This window comes from Merops nubicus, unplaced genomic scaffold (genome assembly GCF_000691845.1).
Source record: "Merops nubicus isolate BGI_N331 unplaced genomic scaffold, ASM69184v1 scaffold29814, whole genome shotgun sequence".
NCBI lineage: Eukaryota > Metazoa > Chordata > Aves > Coraciiformes > Meropidae > Merops > Merops nubicus.
The window spans coordinates 1-17,055 of NW_008606750.1; the positions used below are offsets into that span (position 1 = coordinate 1).

General features: G+C 48.1%; 1 protein-coding gene across 1 annotated transcript in view; it reads right to left on the minus strand.

The window, feature by feature from the left end:
- Nucleotides 1–6: 6 nt before the first annotated feature.
- LOC103772426 (CUB and sushi domain-containing protein 2-like) overlaps nucleotides 7–17,055 on the minus strand; it is a gene marked incomplete at both ends in the record, with an annotated part of 44,275 nt that continues 27,226 nt past the window's right edge. The window contains 8 exons of the mRNA XM_008939758.1: nucleotides 7–53; nucleotides 2,078–2,173; nucleotides 2,298–2,411; nucleotides 4,916–5,032; nucleotides 5,888–6,082; nucleotides 12,982–13,169; nucleotides 13,633–13,771; nucleotides 16,201–16,392. Of these exons, the coding sequence (XP_008938006.1) occupies nucleotides 7–53; nucleotides 2,078–2,173; nucleotides 2,298–2,411; nucleotides 4,916–5,032; nucleotides 5,888–6,082; nucleotides 12,982–13,169; nucleotides 13,633–13,771; nucleotides 16,201–16,392 (1,088 nt within the window). The remainder of the gene's footprint in view (nucleotides 54–2,077; nucleotides 2,174–2,297; nucleotides 2,412–4,915; nucleotides 5,033–5,887; nucleotides 6,083–12,981; nucleotides 13,170–13,632; nucleotides 13,772–16,200; nucleotides 16,393–17,055) is intronic.

A 17,055-nucleotide genomic window follows, 5' to 3' on the forward strand; every position in this document is an offset into this window, starting at 1 on the left:
GTGCCGCGGCTCCGGCACCGAGCTGCACTGCGTGGCGCTGGTCCGGGGCACCGCTGCCCACCAGAGACAAAAAACACACCCCGTCAGAGCCAGCCGCCTGGAAACACTGGGTGTCAGGTGAAGGAGCTGTTTGAATCACCACGGGAAGCTGCTTCTGTCTAAACCCCCCGAAAAGATGGATCCACGCATCATTGTTGAAAGAGAAATAACGTTTCACCCCAACTTCTGTCTGTTCAAGGGATACATTATAAAAAATTCTTTAAAAAAGTAAAATTAAAGCAGCTCGGACGTGGCAGCACCACGCGTGCTTTCCGAGATGGGATTGTCTTCACAAAACTCATCATCACCTCAGAACAGTCATTTGTAAATAGGGAAACCAAATCCCTCGGCAATACCTTTCTCAGAAGTTGGTTTGCCATGGAATGCCAGAGCCTCAGAAACCCTTTAGGTTTCTCAGCTCATTCAGCCTCATTACTATAAATTTCAGCGATTTTAAACAATCTTTTTCATGTTGAGAAAGGTGCAGGAAAGAAAAAGGGAATTTAAGTTGTGATACTGCATCGCCAGCTGTTAAAATTGCCTGTGCTCCTGCTCAATACTGGAACAACAGTCAAAGAAAGAAACTCAGAGTCTGACAGATAAACGAGGGGAAAAACAAGTCAAAAGAAATGTCTACTGCTGAGAAGGAAATCGATATTTTCCTCTGGGTTGCTTTACAATTTGTTAGTGTTTAATGCCTCCGTTGCTGGGAGGGGCAGAACAGGGGGATGATGAGCACATTAGCTGGGCTGTTTCATTGTGATTCCATTCTGAGAGGTGAACCTGAGACCCTCTGTCAAAGGCATCCCACAAAGACCATCAGGAGTGGGATGGGGAGAGGAACAGAGAGCCAGACAAGAGCCACTTATGATGCTGCACTACTTTGGGCAAATCCCAGATGGCCAAAACACTCCTGGACCTGCACCCCTGCTCAGACCAGCCCAGTTCAGCCATTGGTGGCCAACGAGTCCGTGCGTGGCCACTCCACACCACGGGAAGACCCAGGTCTGTGTCAGGGGCTTCAGGCTCCTGACTCCTTCACCTCGGGGCAGCTTGCCACAGGGGCATGGCTGGGTGGGGCTCTGGGAGAGGGAGGGCAAGTGAAGGCCACTAGTGCCTGGCCAGGCAGATCAAACCAGGGCTGGCTCTTGCTTTTACTCTTGCTTTCCACCCAGTAATTGCTGAAGAGCCTGCAGCTCACAATCAGCACGCAGGAGGGAGGAGGCAATCTCCTGATGTCATCAGGACCTTTGCTTTGCTGAAACCTTTAAAGATCACTATCAGAACTACCATTGTTTTAAAATAATTGCAGGAACTCAAGACAACGGCTCTCTGGATGCTACAAAATCCAAACAATGCTTCACTCAGCCCCCCAAGAAGGCACAGGTTGCCCCTGCAGGGTCCCCCCACTTTACACCAGCATGCATGGAGGAGCTTGGCTGAACCACAGATGACTACAAGGGGTGTGTGGGTGAGAAAGCTCCTCTGTTTTCCCACTCTTCCGTGCATCACTTTCTATTTACTACTTTAAAATCTCCAAGTGGGACTCGCCCAGTGCAGTACAAGCTGTTACTGAAAGGATCAAGGGGCAAAAGTTTGACAGCAGGAGACCTAAGCTTATGACACGCAGAGGAAGGATTTTACAGAGCTGCTAGACAAGTGTTCAGCTGCTCACCCTGAGAAATGTGCTAAAACGCCAGTGGGAAAAACTGCCTGGGTATAAACTGCAAGAACTTGCTGTGTACTCAGGGCATGATTCAGTGAGATGCTTCTGATACTAATCCTGGGATGCGTGAGGGTTGAGGCTGAGTGGAAAAGGGAAGGTCTAAATATGAAGTACCCACAGGAGCCAGACAGCCCTGCAAGTTCACTGCTACCAGAATAATCTTCACCTCCTGTGATAACCCCTGTTCAGGCCAAGCGTGGAAGGACCCACAGATGCCAAAAGCAGTTCAGGACACTTCAAGACTTCACTTGTACTTTTGACCATTATCTTGGGACCAACCTGAGGGCATCTCCAGAACACAACTGTACTCACCTTGGTAGACAAAATGAAAACCTTTGGCTGTAGATTGACCTTTGGAACTGAATTTGATGAGAATCTGGTTGGTGGTAGCCAACGGTAACGATTCCCCTGGATGAGGAGAGAGAGAGGTTGCAGCACTGGTGGCACAAAGGGGTTGCACAGAGCAGGGGCAGAGGTGGCAGGCTCTGGCTTTGGCTGCTCCTCCCAGCAGTGACAGGGACACGTTCCTTACCTGTGTGGGAGCCCGAGAGGGAGCTGAGGAGCCGGGACTGCTCGTTGGGGCCATCGTGCACTTCGATGACATCGTTGAGCGCGGTCTGGAAGAAGGCAAACTGCCCAAAGACCACTGCAAGAGAGGAGCATCATGGAATCATGGCATCACCAGGGCTGGAAAGGACCTTTAGAATCAAGCCCAACCTTCACCCCCACATCTCCCTAACCACTAGACCACAGCCTCAAGTGCTACACCTGAACCCCTGCAGGGATGTGACTCCACCACCTCCCTGGGCAGCCCGTTCCAGTGCCTCACCACTCTCCCAGTGAAGAAATTCTTCCTGATATCCAATTGAAACCTGCAGCGGGAGGAGCCACAGCACCAGCCCCACGCAGCCAGGGCCACCTCAGCTTCTGCTATTTCAGGAGCTTGGCAAAGATAAAAAGGGCCCGACTGGCAGCTCTGGAAGACGGGAGCTCTTTATTTATCCACCAAGTAGGCATGACAGAAGCAGCAACCAGCCTCCCCCGTGCTCACTTGCCAGCAGGCTTTAACACTGATTCACAGGCCAAAAGGGATCCGTCTGTGAATCATCCCATTTGCCTGCCCACGTGACTCTAGGTGTGTAATTTCACCAGCCAGTAATTATTATTTATTATTTGTACTGAACCTCTCCCAGGAAGCTCCCGCTGCGTTCGGCGTCCTACAAAACCTGAACAAAACACCAAGTCCTGTCCTGAAGAACTTCATTTCTAGCCTGAGCCCCCCTGGTCAGGGGGGATGACTGGCAGGGAGAGAGGACACTCACAATTTCATTCACAGTCAGTCCTAAGCCTCCCTACAGAGACCACTGAGGAGGGAGCTGGTCCCTGCTCTGGGTCCTGCCACACACTGGAAACACACCCAGAGCTCGCAGAAGGGAGATAATGAGAGGATCAGAGCTGGGCTTTTTTTTTTAGCTACAGCAAAGAGACTTTAGTTATTTATCTTTATTTTTCAGAATACAATAACAGGTTTTTTTCTTCCAAATCTGCACTTAGAAGATTTTTTTTCCCCCCTCTCCTTTGTTTCCTGTCCTAGCTTTGCATTTCCAAGTCATAAATGCCCAGTTGCAGTTTCACAAGCTGAGAGGTCTCTCGCTGTGAAATTCATCATCCACCAAGCTATGACATTTGTTTCCTGCGCATTCAGGTTTCCAGCACAGCTTTAGGTTTTTTCCTTCTAAATCTGCACTTAGAAGATTTTTTTTTTCCCCCCCTCTCCTTTGTTTCCTGTCCTAGCTTTGCATTTCCAAGTCATAAATGCCCAGTTGCAGTTTCACAAGCTGAGAGGTCTCTCGCTGTGAAATTCATCATCCACCAAGCTATGACATTTGTTTCCTGCGCATTCAGGTTTCCAGCACAGCTTTGATGTTGGGAACACTGAAAAAGTGATGACAGCACACCCCGATGCCTGCTGCACACAGAATCTGAGCAGGGAAGGTGATGGGAAATGCATACTAGTCACTACTAATGGTTTTCCTGCTCGTTTTTAATGAAGCTATTGAAAGGTAGCAGGTGGGGAAGAGAAACTAATTTAGCTGTCATCCTACTGCAGGCAGGAGTCAGACTTGCAGATCGAGGCTGTCTACCCCTCCAGTTACTCTGTTAACCTTAAGACAATATGAGGAACAGTAGTAAAAGAGGCTGAGGGGTAAGAGAGCAGTGCAGTGTGTCCTCAGCTGGAGCCAGGAGCTCAGGTGGCACCTGGGTGCACAGGGGCAGAAGGGCAGGTCGAGTGGAAGGAGCTCCAGCTGATGCCTGCACACGTATCCTCACTTCACACCCCGCCACCGCAGCAAAGGAAACCACAAACAACTGCCAGGACCACAGGGACTGGCTAGATCAATACCCTGCACTGAGAAGCTGTATCAAATAGCAGAATTCAGAGACCTTCACCTGCCAGAGCTGTCACTGCAAGTGCTCTTTAAGAACTTTAAATTCCCTTCAAACAAGAAAATATGTTAACCAATACCCGTCCCCAGCTGGCTGCCTCAAAGGCTCCTACAGCATTGATCATCCTCCTAGTCAAGCTCTGGCCAAAACTACACAGCACTGGACTCTATAAAAAGAACGACCCTCTGTTTAAATGGATCTGGCTTTTGTTTGGCTCTGGTTTGAAAATTTAACTTACATCTCATTTAGAAATAAAAATTAGCCATAAGTACCATGGCTGTGCAGCCACAAAACTACATTGCGGGGCTCCTGTCTGCAGACAGCTCATTTAGCACCACAGCCAGCATGTGTTTATGGTAAAGACATTTTTCCTCTTGGAGGTTCTCCGAGTCTGCTGCTAGCATTAATCACCATGAGTTATCTTTTCCTGAATTTTCAGATCCACATGACTGGATATTGGAAGGGGAATCACAAGATGGTGTTTTTTGTTAGGTTGGGGGGTTTTGTCTCAGAAAATTCCCATTGTCCTTACTGACTACAAAGTGTAAAGAGCATCCAACAGTGCCACTTACTGTGTTCCAACCTCCCATATCTCCACTTGTACATCCACTTATTCTACTGCTTTGTTCAAACACAAAAAAAACCCCCAAACAACAGAGTTGCACAGCCAGTAGATTTCCCAAAAACCCCCAACCCTGATACCATAGTCCTTTGGCACAACGATGAAGTACAGGCAGACTTGTCCACTGGTGTAGTTCTGGGGATAATTTGGAGACAGGACGACGCCGTCCGAGCCCGTGTACTGACCCCCACAGGGTGCTGCAAGAGAGTGGAGAAGAGGTCTCTGAGTGGACCCTTTCCAAAGCCAGCCTTGAAACATCAGCCCCCTCCCCGCTGCCCTGAGACCCCCCAGCCCATGGGCTGTAAGGCTGGGGGGTGTCAGCTGCCCCCACTCCAGCCCCCCAGCCCTCCCTGTGAGTTCTGGGCAAGGTAAGGTTTATCCTGGGCCCACACCAGGCTAAGGATGCGTGTGGTGCAGAGTGATGTGTGCTCAGCACTGCTCTCCACCCGAGCTGAGCCCCTGCCCTCTTCACCCTCTCTCAGCAGCAGCATCCTGGCTCCTGTGGGATCAGCATCCTCCCCACTCAGAGATTTCACTCCTCCAGTCAGCACAGACTGACAGCTATCTCCTGACTCACTTCTCAGATGAAGGAGGTCTGACTGAAAACCCATCATTTAAACCATTTTCTCATTAAGCCAGAAAAGAAAACAAAATAACCATGGAACATCTAAGAAAAAAAATACCTCCTGTTTTCTCAGGAAAGCAGAGGCTTAAGGGCTTTGATTAATGGGGATTGGGTTAAGGAAATGTTTAAGTGGCTTCCTGAATCCTACCCTGCACCTGGGACACAGGATTTGTCACGCAGATAATCTCTTGTGTCCAGTTTTCTGTCTCTCTCAAAAGAAGGTTCAAAAAAAACCTCATATAAGTCAGCTCTTCATCACCTCCAGGTGTTAAAAAATTGAAAAACTACGAAACACTGAGAAAAGCCCTTTGTGCCCCTGCAAGCAGCTCTATGGAAAAATCACAAGCAGCTTTTCATGGGGATAAACTGCTGCAGCGCTTGGCGACAGGCAGAGCTCTCCCTGCTGACCCTCCCCCTCGGGCCTTACCTGTACAGGTGGGTCGGGGTTTGTTCCAGGTGGGTTTTCCATCCTCGCCCATCACGCAGGTCAGCGTGGAGACCCCCTGGATGGCGTAGCCCCCGTCGCAGTAGTAGGTGATGGTGGAGCCCAGCTTCAGGTCCGTGCCCACCCGCGTGCCGTTCTTAATGGCGCCGGGGTCGAAGCACGACTCCCGGGGGTTTTCTGGGGGGGAAAATGGCCAAGGTCTCTGCTGATCTAATACAGCTGCTCTAAAATTTGGGGCAATAGCATGATTTCTGTTTTGGGTTTTTTGTTTCTTCTCAGTTGGGAATCTCACTTAAGTACAGCAGGGTTTAGATTCTGAGCGTTCCCTGCCGCTGCTGGACCTGGGGAATCGCAGGGGTCAGATTCTGATGGGGGCTGTGCTCGGATGCTCAGCTCCAGCACAAGCACACTGGAAGGAGGAAAGCTTCAGAGCTCACACACACATTTACTGGTACTCAAAAGCCACTCAGCAAGGCAAAGCTTTGACTTGTCTACCTACACTCGCTCCCCTTTCTCACGCAGGGGACAGGCTGCAGGGAGCTCTGCAAACCAGGGCACCTAAACACAGATTGAACACGCAGCACATTTCAGATGTGCTCCATCTGTTCCCATCATCTCCCTGGCACCTATCACTCCCGGATCCAGGAGCTGTCTGCTCTCACCACGGAGATCCACAGTGCCATGTGCTGGCTGCTCCAGTCTCCAGATGTGCAGCGTGGCTGCAATTATGGCAAAATGATTACAAGCAGTTAGACAAAATGAAGACATTTTTCTCTCTGTTCACTATGCCCTGCAGAGTTAAAAACTCCATTTACATATGAAAATTCCAGTAAAGACTACAGAGCTGTCAGGACTTGGATATTTCTTTCCTTCTTCTTCTTCTAAGGGCTTTTTTCTTCTTTATTTTTTTTAATCTTTTTTTTTTTTCCTGCATGAAATATAATTAGAGGCTTTGATTAATCCTGCTCTTTTGTCACTTGGAAATTGCTCATTAAAGATGAGGGCTTTCCTGAGAGCAGTGGGTCTGTGAACAATTATAATGTGTTTAAGCATTAAATCATGGGCTTTCAGTATTTGGGGAAGGGGTGGAGGGAGAAACAGAAAACAGTAAAGCACCCAGATCTTGCTTTTGTTTCTTTGTTTGCAGTGAAAAATAAGATTAGCTCTATGGTTTCCCCTACACAGCAGCTGTACCACCAGCTAGGGTGCCAGGTAAACAGGGCAGAAAAGGACGTGGAAATTGTCCACCAAGAGCTCCCCTGAACCAGAGTGAGGCCACTGGTTCTCCCTAAGGCACCAGCTCCCTAGTTTGGAGCCACAGCCTGGCCAACCCCCAGTGCTCCTCACAGACCATCACACACTTCAGGCTTTAAACCATGAGGTCCTGGCTTCTCCTCTGGCTTCTCCTCTGTGTTACAAACTTTGGACAAGTCCCTTTTCCTCTGAGCACCTGTTTGTCCACCAAATAACACAACATCCCAGGTTATCTGACCCTGGGAAGAGACACACAAGAGCCTAGAAGCACAATTACTGCTGCAATCAGAAGTGCTCTGAAACTCAGAACATGATGGAAAGATTTGGGTTCTAAGACAAAAGAATGCAACAAATATCTTCAGTCTGTTGTCTCCTGTGTGGGATCTGATGGGAGGTCACACTGAGCCACCAGACAGACACAACAGGGAGATCTTGACTGTGGGGAGCAAGATATCAGGACCAAAAATGTTTGCTGTAGTCACTGCACTGCAAAGCAAAGTGCCTGGTGCTCTGCTCAGCTCAGAAGAACACATTCCCTCCTCACTCATCAGCTGTAGCTGGAGAAGGGAGCCTTTACCACCACTGAGAGTCAATTCCTGTGCAGAGTGGTCACCACAGCCCACCGAGGTGACCAACTGCTGCTGGGCATCAGCAGCCAGGGCACTGGAGAGGAGCAGCACGGCTGCCTGGCCGAGAGCCCAGTCACACCCAGCAGCATGGAAATGCTTCACCTGCTTCTCCAAAGTATTTCTTCCCTCTGCAAGCCTTTATCTCTCTGAATTGCTAATATTAATTTTTAGATGTTTTCATAGAAAAGCTGCACCCAGTGGCTTCCCTCTGACCACTTTATGCCTCTCTTGTTATTTTGAACAGTCTTGCTGCCTTTCATCTAACAAGCTGATGTGGCTTCAACCCGTCCATCAGCCTCCTACCTGGCTGTCAGATGTCTCAGCCATGTGCTTGATCTCAGCCTCTGCTCCTGCTTTGAAAAAAACCCACCACATTCAGTGCTCAAGCCACCCTGTGACTGCTGAGAAAAGGGTGGTGGCTGACTGCTGAGCTTTTGTTGTGTCCTCCTCATTCCTGACTGTGCCTGTTCCCCCCAGGAGGGTCTCTGGACCCTTCAGGGACACCACTCACCTTCGAGGACAATGCACCCTGACACACTGTGTGCTTATCTCCAGCCAAACACTCCTCTGCAGACAACAGCCCCGATGATCCTCAGCAGCAGGCTACAAAAGGAGGCAGGAGCTCAACTTTAAGCAAGTATTTGGTTGCATGGTGACTGCAAAAGACTCGTGGAGGGATGTGGGAAAGCCACAGCTTCGCCAGCCTTTGATTTATTAGGCTATGAAGTGAGCACAGCACAGCTTGCCCATTTAGAATTAATGTTTTATTTTCACTCAGACACTTCAGAAATCAAGGACTTTACCCTGATGTCCCAATTAACATGGATTCAGGCTGCCAAATGTTTAGAAAGAGTCCAGACAAAAATGCCATGAGAACTGGCTCATTAGTCCAGAGAAAGCAGAATTTTCTGTGCTTCCCCTCTCCTTTCCCAAGGAAAACTCAAAGCCTACAGACCAGGAGGTCAGGCTGTCATCTGCATGGCCAAGAACAGCTTCACTGGAGAGCTGTTGTCCACAAGGTGCGTCAGGAACTCCAGAGCTGTGAACGTGCACGAGCCTTTATTAAGAGCTAAGCCTCAAAGCAACTCCAAGAGAAATTGTCTGGAAGACAGTTTTCCACAACAGTCATTGCATACTGAAGGCAGGACAAATGACATTAGGGTCTGAAAGACCAGGTGCAGCCTTAGCACTTGGCATCCCAAGCAGCTCAGACGAGTCCAACACTCTCCAACTCATCCCAGACAAATGAACAACCTTTTCCAAAGGACAGAGCTGCTTTTCAAACCCAAGTTGTTCCAGGGACAAGCATCACCTCTCATTTCTGACTGTTCTAACAGTGCTGGATACTTTTAAACAGTTTGCTTTGCAAGAGATTTCACAGAACAGAGTTTTCTGTGGGGAATTTCCACTTTAAATAGCCCGTGAGCAATGCCGAATATGTTTATAAGCTCAGGATGGGCAAAATAGTTCTGTAGAAATAATAATGGATTTGAAATCAGGCTTAGGGTTTAGTGTTGGGTTGTTTTGGTTTTTTCTTTCATTCCTTTCGAAGGGTGAAAAGTAATCAGTTTTGCTTCATTTGCTTTCAATTTCATGCCTCTTCACTTCTGGCCCACAACAGAAACAGAAAGTACTGAAAACTGTGAGAAAAACTCCTGCTTTGGAGCATCCAACCTGTAAGCTCCTTCCTACCCTCTGCCCCAAGCAGGACCTAAACTCTCATGTGCACCTTGGGTCCCATTCAGCATCAACCCTTTGCTCAGATGGAGTCTGACTCACTTCTGTGTTCATGGCAACAGGTCTCCAACACACAAAATATAAGGGGGGGATCACTTGGGAAAAGCTCTTCAAGTGACTACCCTGCCCTTTACATCACCTACAAAGTGTGGTCTCCATTAAAAAATATCAGTGTATGAATATATAAACTGTATCTTAAAAAAAAATAACCTGTGGTTTGTGAGATGCTGCCATATAAACTGTTTATCAGAGTTCAGTTGAATTCCCAACGAATAAAGCTAATCCTCCCTTTAAAGCTCCATCCCCAGCCAAACTGAGGAGAGTCTCTGGTAGCAGTGTCTGGCAATGGCAGACCAAGGAGTCCTTTAAATTGACTGGAAACAGTTTTGGAAACTTCTCCAGCATTGCTCCATAACCAGAAATCTCCCAGGTGTAACTAAGACACACAAATATTATCTCACTACAAAAGAGAATACATGTAGAGATACTGAGTTAAAAACCTCAGTTGTCTGTAGTTGAGACAAAAGAAATTCTTAAGCAGCAACTGGAAGGAGAAATAAACACCATGTATATTGCAGGTTATTTCTTTCCTGTGTTTAAGCTCCTGTTTTGTAACAGTCTTTCTTGCTTTGTAATCAAGAACTTATCCTTGTGCTTTGGTAGGCTAATACTGGTTGGGCTCAAGTGACTGGGAGGAACCCAGCATGCTGCTTCCACAGGAACCACAACATGCACCAAGCTCCTGCTGCAAACACTTTTTTTTTGTTGCAGAAACAAGCACTTTTTTTAAGGATTGTGATACCTTACAGAGATGCCTGAGCAGAGCACATCTCCCTTTCACAACCCAGCCTGAACCCCAAATCTACTCACTGCTGCTAAGTCATTCCAAAGAGTAAATTCCTCCCCAGTTGCACTGAAGTTTCAGCTGACCCTCTGAGCCAATCCAAGGCTTTGTGGAGGCAGAGAAATGATGCTCAGTAAATGTGAGTGTGCATGGGAAAGAACCTTCTGTGACCTCCATTTGAGTTTTCATTCTGCTGCACAACTGACAGCACGTTACGAGTGCAAAGCACAAGGTGTGTGTTCATCTATCAGAAATCCTGCTGGTGGAGGATCTGTGTAGCTCAACTGGGAAATTGCCTGCCTGAAGATCTGCCCTCAAACACCTTTCTATGGCATTGCTCCATTCCCACTTCTCTCTCACTGTCATGCTCGATGCAAAAAAAATGGCATTCTAAAAGCCAAATTCATTCTTCTCGATTCTCTCCATCCCTCCTGGCCCCGTTCTCTTGAAGAGCCATTGCCCCTGAAACAATCTCAGATGAAGTGCTGAGGCTGCTTAAATTCACCTCCCCCAGCATAGCTTCAGGCTCTCCACCCAGCCCCAGTGAGGATGCAGGACCTCAGGGAAGGGCTGAGAGAAGGCTGCTTGGCTTGCCTTTGTGTTTTCCCCCAAACCATCCCTAAAGAGAAGTGCAAAGTCCCTGCTAATTACCAGTAATTTGCACTGACTGAACACGAGGAGACCGACTCTGAACTGTACTTGGGATTCCACCCTGGCAAGGAGACAGGCTCTGTGTTTCTTTTCCATTCACACATGCTCCCTCCTGCATTTCTTTTCCTCTTCCTTCCATTCCCTGAAGTTCTATTTTCTGCCTCTCCTCAGACTTGAAATCCAGGTTCCTTTTAAAGTGCAAGGAAATTACTGAGCAAAATTAAAGCCTCATTCTTTTCTCCCAGCAGTTTGGCTTTGTGGGAAGTACGTAGGCACAATTAACACTGTAGGAGTGTTTGGGAGAAAAACACATTGCACAACCACCTTAATTTAACGAGACTTTGTTTGTTAACTACTTTCTGGCTGCCCAAAGAGAAAGGGGAAAAGAAGAAAACTCGAGACTTAATTTTCAGTAAAATGAATTCTTGGGAGAGCAGAAAACTTTTAATCTCCAGAATCTGAAGCAGTGCCAACTCTTTGTCTTATTATTTCATAACTGCTAGAGGGAAATTCATCTGTTCAGCGTAACAGGAACTGCCATTTCACTATCATTTAACCTCTGGTCAGGTAAACTCAAGAGCAGAAACAGGGTACAGGAAGAGAGACTTGCCCAAGCAGCCCATTCCTCTCCAGCATGAGATATTACTGTTCCCACCACACTCAGCTGGCCCAATGAGACCCAACAGTGGCTCACATCCAGTACATCTGAAGCCATCAAAGCTTTTTTCCCATGCTCCAAACCAGCCCGTATATGTCAGCACAGGCTTGAGGAATCACTTCTTTCTAGCCATGTATTTTTTTCCCCAGTTTTTCACTCTTTTCTCCATTCTGCATAAGCCTGGTTCATCAGACCCAGCTCTTCAGGGTGTATTTTTTACTATTTGGTAACAACTCCATTCTTCCACCTACCCTAGGCACAAAGAAGGAACTTATCAGCCAAAGCCTTTCCTTTCCCCAGCTCCCAGAGCAGCCCTGCCTGGGCTGTCACTTCTCAGCTTGCTCCATCAACAGAGAGCGAAAAGCACCCAGGGAAAGCTCCAACCACTGCCCCTGTCTCTCACCATTAGACCTGAAGCCACCACCAGGTTTTACTTCCCCCTCCAGCAAGCAAGAAAAAAAAGCCTCTATAATACAGGTATCTATGAACTATTCTGTTCATTTTACCAATTATTAGTGAATTTTAGAGTAGATGCTTTAGAACGTTAAGCAGGAAAATGCAGAGATTTCAGGAGAGCTTCACTGACTCAGGAGAGCTGAGCACACCCCTCCCTGACCCTCTGCTCGAGACACAGCCACACAGCCATCAGACACACTCTGAATGAGAGTATCCAGGATCCAGACCGAGATTCCCACACTGGAATAAATGGCTGCAACTCCTTTTCTAGGACAAAGCTGCTCCTGCCACTAAGAATACATCTTAAATTCGGGGGAATGTGGAGCACTCCTAATAACCAGTGAACAGCTCAGCTCTCTCTAGTATTCTGAAAGCCCAGATCTGCAATGAAGCAGCATGTTCTGCTCACCAACGAGACAGAACTACTTAGATTCAGAGTGGAGCAAGAGAGATTACACAGAATACAGACCATATGTAAATATATACTTCCTGGGAATCTCCCTCCTGTTTTCTTTGAATTAAAAAAAGTGATGTGAAATTTTCTTCTCTGTTAGTGCAAGCCCCACAGAGAAGCAGCCACATGTGGCTGATCCTCAGCCATGCACCAGTCCTTTTATATTGGACTTATCCACATTATGTACGTTGGCTCTTCTCCCAGCATCCCTCCTCTTCAAGCCCCAGTTTCCCCTCCCCGTGCCCCTGAGCGAGCTGTGGTGGTAACACACCCGACAGCAGCAGCTTTGCCCGGGGTCTCCAGCTCCTCCCTTCCAGCTCAGCGAGGTGGTCCAGCCCCAGAAGAAGCCCAGGTAGCAGCTCTGGGCTGGCTGGGGGGGTGGGAGGTGCCCACCTGTGTACTCGATGACGAAGCCGGCGCTGCTGACGGAGGCGTCGCTGCGGAAGGCCAGGAAGAGGCTGCTGCTGCTGCTCTCGATGCGCTCGGGCAGCTGGGACCCGTAGAAACTTCCTATCAGGGGGCTGAGGGAATCAGGGCCGTCGTAGATATGAAGGAAATCATAGCCGGGCTCCAAGCTGAAGCTGAGAAACCAAAGGAAAAGTGGTTGAAGTAGGAGCACGGCACAGCAGCCCCTGGAGAAGGGGCTGTGGTCCCGGTGAGCTCTACAGCCACATGGCCAAGAGACTGCTCCTGCCCCAGAGCAGCTCCTCGAGCACAGGACGTGCCTGGCTGTGCTCCACACGGAGGGAGCTGAGGGCTGGTGGAGCACCCAGGAGCACAAGGGTGTCATCCTGTGTGGCCCTGGGGGTTTCCTGTGCTGCACCACACGGTCACGCTCTGTAAGGCCACGTGCATCTCAAAGAGGAGCTGCACTTCAACTATGTGTATTTTCCCCAAATTAAGGTAACACCTGAGAACAGATTACCCAGCACTATGGGACAGTCCTGCCAGGTTTGGTTTGGTCCCTTTAGGGAGGAAAGGACCCACCTGCCCCAGGCTGGTTTCCCCTCCCCACAGGCAGCCCGGGGGCTCTGGGGTACCTACGTGTTGAAGACCAGGGCGATGACATAGTCAGGAGAGACAGTCAGCTGCCAGTCACACTCCTTCCCCGGGGGGTAGGGCTCGGGGTACTGCGGGGACAGGATCACTCCTGCCGGGCCTGTCAGGACTCCTCCGCAGGGCGCTGGGGGCGAGCAAGCACAGGGAGGGGGCTCTGTCTTAGAGAAACTTTAGAAGCAGTAGATGAGAAGCAGGAAAGGAGAAAGAGAGAGATAGGCATAGAGAGGGGACAGAGAAGCCATCTGCAAGGCTGTCCAGTGTGAAGACACGCATCACAGAGCTTGCAGTGCCCCTCAGAGATGAGGGCTCTGCTATACACACACAGACTGAGCTCTGCAGGATGCTGTGACAGTCTTCCTAAGAGATCTGTGAGCAACCAGAAGGAGAGTGTGATGCTTTATGCTTTTCTCATGCATTTATTTAGGCAACACCTGGTCAAAGCCTTGATGGTTGCTAAAGAAGTGAAAACATATTGTCTGGGACTAATGGCTTGTTCATGTTTATTACAGCTACCACCACATCAAACGCCAAGCTGATTGAAAAATCAATTATTACTTTTTAAAGGATGAAAGTGCCTGTATGTATTTCCACTGTGGCAAATACTCCTGATTGATTTATTACTGTCAGCCTTTCTGCAGTCTCTCCACGAGGTTTGAAGCTCTAAGATTCCCCCCCCACTGCTCAGATTGATGCTCCCAGATTTGAGATGGGGTGGAGGAGAGGGGGGAGCACAGGCTGTGTAAAACTCGGGTGTCTGACACCAACCAGCCCACAGCAACACAAACACCAACTGGAAATGAACTAGAACAAATCTTGGAAGGACCTTCCTCGAAGGAGCAAGCGTGGGTGTTCATCCTGTGGGCTTTTATCAAGCCCTGCAAATACACAAGAACATCCAAAGAGCAGGTAAAATGTAGTGGGGCTACAAGGATCAAAGTGGAGACCCTTCTTTGAGGCCCAAAACCAAGTTCTTCAGCCAAATCCAGCCAGAGACTACTGCAGGCACTGAGGACTGGTACCCCTCTTGAACAGACAGAGCAATCACAGGGCAGACAGTGAGAGTTAGCCAAAGGTCATGCACAAATCACTGGGAAGAACCACAAGCACCTATTCTATGTCCATCTACCTTAATCTTAGCCTTTAGGGTGCATTCCTCTTCCAGACTGTAAAGTCAGGGCAAAATCCAGAGGAAGCTGAAGTATATGGACTCATTCTTGAAAAGCCTGAAGGAGATGACTGTTCAACACCCTCTGATTCCTCTGAAAATCCCACCCATGGTCTCTGAAGGACTTCAACTAGAAACTGGTCCAAGCCATAGCTGCTTGGAGCTGAGCTAGGAAACAGGCTCCAAACACCCCAAACCTCTGGGGGTTGTTTCAGCTGAGGTTCCAGTTCAGCCCACACTGTTTGGGGACTGCAGAAGTTGTACAATACAGATGTGAAAACATATTTGAAATGCTAAATACAACCATCAAATCCTAAATTAAACCCTCTTTTCCAATTCAGCTCTAACTAGGCAACTTGTTACACAGTTATAATAAAACTGGTATTAATTGGCCACTGATTATTCCTCCAAATCCTCTGTCACTGAATGAAGGAGGAAGACACTGCTTTCAGTTTTTTTCACAGTTTATGACTCCTAAAACAAGACTGCCAGACTTCTCTTCAAAAAAGGACCCGATACAGTATCTCCAAGGCAAATTAGAGTTGGACCCATGGGAATTCATCTCACACTAAGATTAAGGCACCAGCTGCATTTCTCTGGGAAGGACTGAGAGCCCAGCTTCTGCACAGCTCACCAGGAGAGTGATGAGATGGGTGTGACATGCAACAATATGATTTAGTTCTAGCTCTGAGAAGACTAAGAGGACTGTCTCTGTGGGGCTGAAAGGGTGCCACACCAGATCACCACCAGAGTCAGTCAGAAACCAAGACAACCCCCAGGGGCGTCCACCCTGGGCATGCTGTACAAGTTTCCTAGCTGGCATTAAATCAGATGTTAGAAACAGAATTAATTGATTTTTCTTGCTTGGGATAACAGGGATGAAGGTTACACGTAAGTAGCTTGTGGCTAGCATTTAACTGGCCAGCAAATGTGATGTTTATTGCTCTGTGCTTAGCATGACTATTTTTATATTCTGGATATATTAAAAAAAGTACTTTTACAACCTTCTTTTATTACTTTATGAGCTCAAAGAAAATGTCAAACATTTCTTCCTGTGACAGAATTTGCTGTCTCTTCATGCAGAAATCATTCACCCGTGTCCCCAAACCTCCCTACCAACCTGAGTTTTAAAGAAGACTTTAATTTTGGCTTGTCAGGTTAAATAGCATCACCGACATCATACGTCTTATGAGCTTCCAGTATGAACTAGACTCTCATTGTCCCAGACACTCTGGGGATAAACCTAAAAAGTAGGTTCTGTGAGGCAGCTACCTGAGACAGATGTACCTTGTCACCCAGCAGCTCAATCCAGGCAGGACTTGTCCTCTTCAGAGACAGAAGTCTGGCAATGAAACCAGTGCAATGGGAGGGTGGAGGCGTGTTCCTACCTGTGCAGGAGGGAGGGTCTGGTTGCCAGAAAAATCTGTTCTCGATCTGCACGCAAGTGATTTTGGGCTCCCCTTGCAGGGCATATCCTGGGTTGCACTGGAAGATGATGGAGTCACCTGCCTCTTTGCTGTCACCACTCCGGCTCCCGTTCTGGGGAATTCCTGGGTCGTTGCAGGAAGTGGCAGTGGAAACTAAAGGGTATTAAAAATATATATATTCATATTTAATACAGGTTTACAGTCCTAGCTGTACTAAGACTCTGTCCTTAAGCAGATAGCCAAACAAGGGCTTCATTCTCCATCTCTCCTTCAGTACCCCTTAAAGTCACCACATACAAAAAGTGGCTTTTGCTTTGCACTGAGCATCTGCCACTCCAGCTGGTGAAGGCTCTTGGGAACAGCAAGTTCAAGTGTCTACAGAGTGCAAGTCTGATGTATAATCGTGCACATGCATGTTTACTTCCCAAGCCCAGACATCCACTGATCTTACACGGCATTCTGATAGAATTCTGTGTCAGACACATGCTGCAAAATAAAGTAATCCACTGGCACTTTTCACTTCCCCTCAGGGCCAGAGCAACTCAGCCTCTGGCCCCGTGAAGCACCAAGCCTGACCTTTTAAAAACACACATTTCCCTCCCAGTCTTGCTGCCACGTCCCTCTGAGGTATGAGAAGACCCCCCCAGCTGGGGACAGGCAGCACAGTGTCTCTGCTGACTGAGCTCAGGGTTTGTCAGCACTGAACTACTAAACTGTATGGAAAGACCTGGAGTAATATGAGTTCTGCAAGCTTATATATATATCATTAAAGTTCACAAGATCCCAAACTGTACACTTCTGAGCTTAGGTCTGTCT